The sequence below is a fragment of the Arabidopsis lyrata genome (genome assembly GCF_000004255.2).
Source record: "Arabidopsis lyrata subsp. lyrata unplaced genomic scaffold ARALYscaffold_5, whole genome shotgun sequence".
Lineage (NCBI taxonomy): Eukaryota > Viridiplantae > Streptophyta > Magnoliopsida > Brassicales > Brassicaceae > Arabidopsis > Arabidopsis lyrata.
In genome coordinates, this window is record NW_003302551.1 from 2,893,091 (window position 1) to 2,899,084 (window position 5,994).

The window sequence follows — 5,994 nt, forward strand, 5'->3', positions numbered from 1 at the left end:
AATAGGCTACTATGAAGTTCATGTTTAAAATGACCACAATTTGAAAGTTCGGCGAATTAAATGACATTTTTCTCTATGTTAAATTGTGTTAGTGTATCTATTAAAGATGGAGCTTAATATAAGAAAAGTAAAGTAATGAAAAAACTAGGAAGAATGATAAAAAGAATTAAGATGCAAATTGGTTAAAAAAGATTTTATGGGTATATAAATTGCTAATTTATTATTTTACCTAACAAACTTTATTTTCATTATGCCACTAGAAAATAGTAGCTAGTTCGAGAATATTGTTTGAATTAAATTTTTGTGATTCATATATAACTGGTCTGACATTAAATTAAAGTCTTAAGATTTATAATTGATGAAACATGAAAAATTTCTAAATTTTAATTTTTTGACTTATAAAATTATGTAGACTTAGTTTCCATAAATAGTTAACATTTTAAAAAATATTACACTAAGTGATCTAACTTCTTAAAATGTGGATATAATAAATAAATAACTTTTATTATTTATTATCCGTGCAAGCCCAATCAGAATATGCATAAAGTTTTTAAATTCAGAATATGCATAAGTTTTTAAGTTTACAAGAAAGTGACCCCAACACTTTAAAAACACACTTTAGAATTAACGAAAATTTAGCTGAAGTCAGATTTGGTGATAAAAATACGAGTCTCCAGGTTTCTTGTCACCACCATCACTAGATGCTCCTCCAAATCCAATGGTCTGGGTCACTCCAGAAACTAGATTAGTAACCATGGAGGTTCCCCAATAGACCCACCCGGTTTCATTTCCATGTCGCTCAGCCTCAACGCCAATCCTCTGTTGCTGCTCTGCCATAATCTCACCCCATCTCTTCCTCATAAACTCTCTAACCGCTTCAGCTCCTTGACCAGCTACTTTTTGAGACGGGATCTCAAGCGGGTTCTCGTCCAAGTTCAGTTTCTCCAGCTTCCTCAGCCTGTAAAATGAGTCTGGTATTGCTTGGATTTGGTTGTTGCTTAGATCAAGCTCCCTCAAGTTAGTTAGATCAGTGATTGTATCAGGAACACCCATCAAGTTGTTGAAATTGCTGCTTAGGTTTAGAACCTCGAGTTTCGTTAGTCTCCCGATAGAATTTGGTATCCCGTGGATCTCGTTCATGTGTGCGTCAAGATACTTCAGATTATACATTTCGCTTATCGAACCTGGAAAGTAACGGAGTTTGTTCAGCTGGATCGATAATCTCTCCAGGTTCTGTAATCCGTATCCAATATTTGTAGGCAATGTAGTCAAGTTGTTGTAGCTTGCATCTAACTCAACCAGTGACCTAATTTATGAAAATCATTGAAACCTCAGGACAAAAGTACAAACAATATACAGAACATTTACAAGAAAAGACAAGAGCTCGAACCTGCAATGCGCGATGCTCTCAGGGAGTGCGGTTAGATTGTTCCCATTCACATTAAGGATCCTAAGGTTAAGCAACATCCCTATAGAGTCAGGAAGAGATTCAAGAGAATTCGAAGATACATCGAGCTCTTCTAGCTTCTTGAGTTTCGAGATTGCTTCAGGTATAACCTGTAAAATGTTTACATAACAAAATCAGTTTCACACATTGCAGGAAGCATTTAAAAACAATGACAATTTCTTTCATTCCAAGAAGCATCAAAAACAATATAGTTTCTTGTATTCCAAGATTCTGCAAAAATTAGATCTATCAATGTCTTTTTCGATATAATTCATGAGATTCTAGAAACTATAATCGAGATTTAATATGATCGAGACACAGTTCAAAATTTTGGGGATCTTAGTATTACCGTCAAGTCATTGCCAGAGAGATTCAAGTAAACTAAGCCAACTACTTTCCAAAACGCTTCAGGGAGAAGCTTAAGTTCTTGGCCAGAGAGATCGATCCTCTCAACGATTTCGCCGGATTCCGCCACCTTGAGCACAGCAACAACCTCCTCATTCACTTCTTCGCCGCTTCTCAACAACGATTCCACCTCCGTAGCATAAACCCTAGAAAGCTCCTCCTCTATATCCTTCAACTTCTTCTCGTAACTATCGTGTACCTCATCCAACCGCACAACTCCGGTGTAAATCTCCGACTCCTTTGCCGCTTCTTCCGGCGAGAGCGAATCCATAATCTGAGCGATCTTGGACCGAGCAGAGGAGACCGCCAAGGGATCGGGACGAGAGCCGAGAGAGTTGAAGACGAAAAGCGTCTGTGTGATGGTTGTGGGGATGGATTGAGTCAAAGAAGACATGACTTGAGGATCGGAGAGAAGAGGAAAAGAAGGAAGGAGAGTTTCTTGCGCAGCCATAGACGGCGGCGCGTGGAGATTGGAGTCAAGTTGGTGAAGGACATAAGAGAGTAAAGGGAATTTGTCGAGATCGTGATCCATGGTTTTTGTGATTATTAGTCAAAGCTAATTGAAGATTAAGAGAGGTTTTAGTAAAGGTATATTCATGGTTGAACAAGTCAGAAATATTGAAGTTGATGTTGCCATGTTTGTGATCAGAAGGTCTAGTGGGTTGAAAAGTGTCGAAGTTGACCGATGAAATTAATAAGATTCCATGATGACAAAGTCAGGAAGCCATCTTTTTTGAATAATCGAATCAAGACCAATCCGGTCCAGTTAATGCAATCGGATATGGAATATGGCATTAACGAGCTTATGCAATCTTCTAAAAAAACAACTGTTAATTAATAGTTTGAAATTTGATCTAAGGACTTGATCCATGAAACCAATGTAGTTTTGAGCTACATATTCTTCAATCTATATACATCCGAATATCCGATATACAATGAAACTTGATCGTTTGTTGAATTCCGAATGCGAATAAAAAACTTCGGATCAACTGCGAAGCACTTCTATCTTACATCATATGTGTTTCACATTTTCTTTGCTAATATTCGATAGGCAAGTAAAGTTTTGACTTACCTAATGCTGAAAAAGTAAAAACTTATTTGAAAAATGCTAGTGTTTGTTTCCCAAGTCAAATATCCCATTATTCGACCCACATCTTCCGGAACTAGCTACAAGATTCAACTCATATTGCTTTTACCATCAGTTTTCTGTTTGGTTGTGAATTGAACAATCAACAAAATCCAAACGTATATCAATGAACTTGGTATCAGGATAAGATACCAATAATCCTTAGAGATGCTTGATGGCCTAAAATGCCTAATTTCGTCGTGTTTATACCGCCTAATTCCTCTTATCAATTGCCATAGTCCCTAACTCCCTATAAATATAATCTCTAATAGGTCCACCACCTAATTTGTGAGCTTAAAATATCTGAAAATTCAGAACTCACGTCGCTTTTTTAGGTCATTAAAGTTTTCATTTCCCACAGTCCAAGACCTCAATTTTGTTATTGGATATAACTTGTACTTGGTGTCTTCTCCTCCCCCACCCAAACTCTATAAATTCATGAATATCACTTTTCCAATAGTCTTAAAAACTAAGTAATTATTATTTGTACTTCTCCACACCAGCTGTATTTCGGGACCCATCTTTTTAATTAAAATCGAATCTTATCATCATCACTATCACTTCTTCTTCTTTTATTCCCAAACATTTTTTTTGTCAAAATTATTCCCAAACATTTCTCAATCCTTTATTTCAATTTTTGTCTCTCTTCTATTTCTCCAAGCTTATCCCTTTTTTTTTTTTTTGTCATTCTCCAAGCTTATCCCGTTTCGAATTTCGTCTACCATAAAAGTTAAATCAGAAAAATATTTATAGTGTTAATGTGAAAATGATATTAAGAAACTGGACCACATACCATAAACGAGAAAAATCGATCATGCCTTTGCTCGAATTTTATAAGGATAAAGTAAATTACCTGCAAACGAACATAAAATGATTGGAAGTTAGCTCAACAGAAATTGAATAAACCAAAAAAAAAAAAAAAGGTTTAACCAACACACACGAATAAACAAACAAACGGGTGGTGGACCGGTCCGGTTAAACGTTGACGGGGAAAATGCAACGGCAATAGACGGACAAACGCTAAGATAACGGAACAAAAAAAAAAAAAAAAGAATTAAACTCACTCACCCAATTCATCATCATCACCAACAAAAAGGAAAAAAAAAAAGCTTTGGGATGATTTCATTAATGGCGATGGTCAGATCACGTACACCCTTCTATTATATCTCTCGCTCTTTTACATTTTATAAAACAACGAAGATACTTTTTTTTTTAATTGTATATTCCGACGATTCTTCACATTTTTCTTTTCATGTTATTGCCAGTGATTGCCGTTGTGAACAAGGTAGATATTTCTCGAATTACGGTGAACATAACAACCGTAACACGGATTCTTCGTAACCGTCGTCATTCTCGGTGGCGACGGAGGAAGCGGTGGTTTAGATAACGACGGAGATCTAGGACTTGATGAAGAAGAGGAAGTTGTAGAAGATGATGACGTGGTAGATAACGGTAACGCTAACGGAGGCGGTGATTTTCTAGATCCGACGGCGGATTTTGGTGGATTTAAGAAGACTCTGATTTTCATCGGAGAAGATGAAGCAACGAGATCGTACTCTTCGATTAGATTCGCTAGATCTTCATCGGAAGTAATTGAAACGAGCGCGTCGAGATCTTCCATCGGAAGCTGACATCGGATCGTTACGGTTGTAGATCCGCCGCCGCCGCCACCGCCACCGCACATCTCCGCCATTTTCGACGCTAACTCTGTTAACACGCACCACACGCGTGGCCTTAATTTCTCTCTCCACAAAACCGATTTTCGTTTTTTTTTTTCGAAATTCAAAATTGACAATGAGATCGAGAGCGTGAACTAACCGGAAAATGAGATGGAGCGAGGAACGGCGAGGACGCGAGTGTGACCGCCGTTGTAACGGAGTTTGCCGTCGGGATAACGAGGTAAGATTTTGCCGCCATAGCTACAGAGAAATTTGATTGTTGAGTTCGTCGGAGATGCAACCATAACTGTAGAGAGAGAAGAGATGAAGAAGGAAGAAGGAAGATTCTAGAAGATTGGTTTGTTCTGTGCAAGCCAAGTGAAGAGTAACGTTAAGAGCGTATTTATAGCGATTCCTGAAATTGAGTAAACAAAGATAGTGAAGGGTAGGATCGTCATTTAGTTGACCCATTAAATTACGTAATCCTTTATTTTATTTTTTCTTTAATGAAAAAAACCCGTAAAAAGATAACGAAATTTACTGATAAGTTAATTTAACTTTTTGTGGGGAGTACTATGAATGGATACTATATAGTATATACAGCATTTTCAAATTTATCCAACTGGTGCACATTTAAAATTGGATTTATAAATTGGCCTTTATTTTAAAACTTTCTTTGATACATAAAGTATTGGGAAATTGTTAAAAATACCCCTTTTGGTGTGCTCCTTTTCAAAAATGTCCTTTTTAGATGTCAATTTTCAAAAATGCCCCTCTTTAAATCAGAAATTTTTATAAAGTTCTATTAGGTTCATAAGGTACTTATGGATTGTTAACTACTACTTGAAGACTCGATCCAAGTATTTATAAGGTTTTCTAAGGTGTTTTTTAAAGGTTTTACAAGTTATTTTAAAGGATTTTTAAGGTTTTTCAAAGGTTTTACAAGATATTTTAAAGGTTTTTAAAGGTATTTAAAATGCATTTATAAGATTTTAGATACATAGAAATGTAGTTTGTGTATGTTTTAATAATATTACATACATATTTGGGTAAGTCTTATATTTTTAAGAGCATTTTTTATAAGGTTTTAAAAAAGGGGTATTTTTGAAAAGTGGCATTGAAAAAGTGGCATTTTTGCAAAAGCCCCTAAAGTATTTTGTATTAAAAAATATTGCAAAGAAGTTATTATAGTTTAAAAGGGTGTACTCAAGCTCAAAATTGGCATACAAAAAGTTTGCGCAAAAATTATACTTTCAATAGTTTGCACAAAATAGACCAAAAAAAATATTGGACTAAAAAAGTTTGCTAAAATCAAATTACAAAAAAAGTTCTAAATAGCACAAAAATAAGTTTTGTTA

The 5,994-nt window shown here is 35.7% G+C and overlaps 2 protein-coding genes across 5 annotated transcripts; both read right to left on the reverse strand.

Annotated features, from left to right (window-relative positions):
- Positions 1-485: 485 nt before the first annotated feature.
- On the reverse strand, positions 486-4,882 carry LOC9313044 (plant intracellular Ras-group-related LRR protein 2). 4 transcript variants are annotated; one of them, XM_021025306.1, is made up of 5 exons: positions 4,797-4,882; positions 3,772-3,831; positions 1,797-3,696; positions 1,391-1,557; positions 486-1,306 (listed from the first exon to the last, which is right to left on the reverse strand). In XM_021025306.1, exons 3-5 carry the CDS (start codon positions 2,382-2,384, stop codon positions 646-648), a joined length of 1,416 nt encoding a protein of 471 aa, XP_020880965.1. In that variant the 5' UTR covers positions 2,385-3,696; positions 3,772-3,831; positions 4,797-4,882; the 3' UTR covers positions 486-645. The 4 variants fall into 4 exon arrangements, with proteins under 4 accessions (XP_020880965.1, XP_020880964.1, XP_020880966.1 ...); XM_021025305.1 differs by lacking the exon at positions 4,797-4,882 and adding an exon at positions 4,047-4,078; XM_021025307.1 differs by lacking the exon at positions 4,797-4,882 and adding an exon at positions 3,917-4,008.
- LOC9313045 lies at positions 4,031-5,022 on the reverse strand. The gene is made up of 2 exons (XM_021025308.1): positions 4,797-5,022; positions 4,031-4,685 (listed from the first exon to the last, which is right to left on the reverse strand). Exons 1-2 carry the CDS (start codon positions 4,939-4,941, stop codon positions 4,234-4,236), a joined length of 597 nt encoding a protein of 198 aa, XP_020880967.1. The 5' UTR covers positions 4,942-5,022; the 3' UTR covers positions 4,031-4,233.
- Between the last annotated feature and the right edge of the window lie 972 nt (positions 5,023-5,994).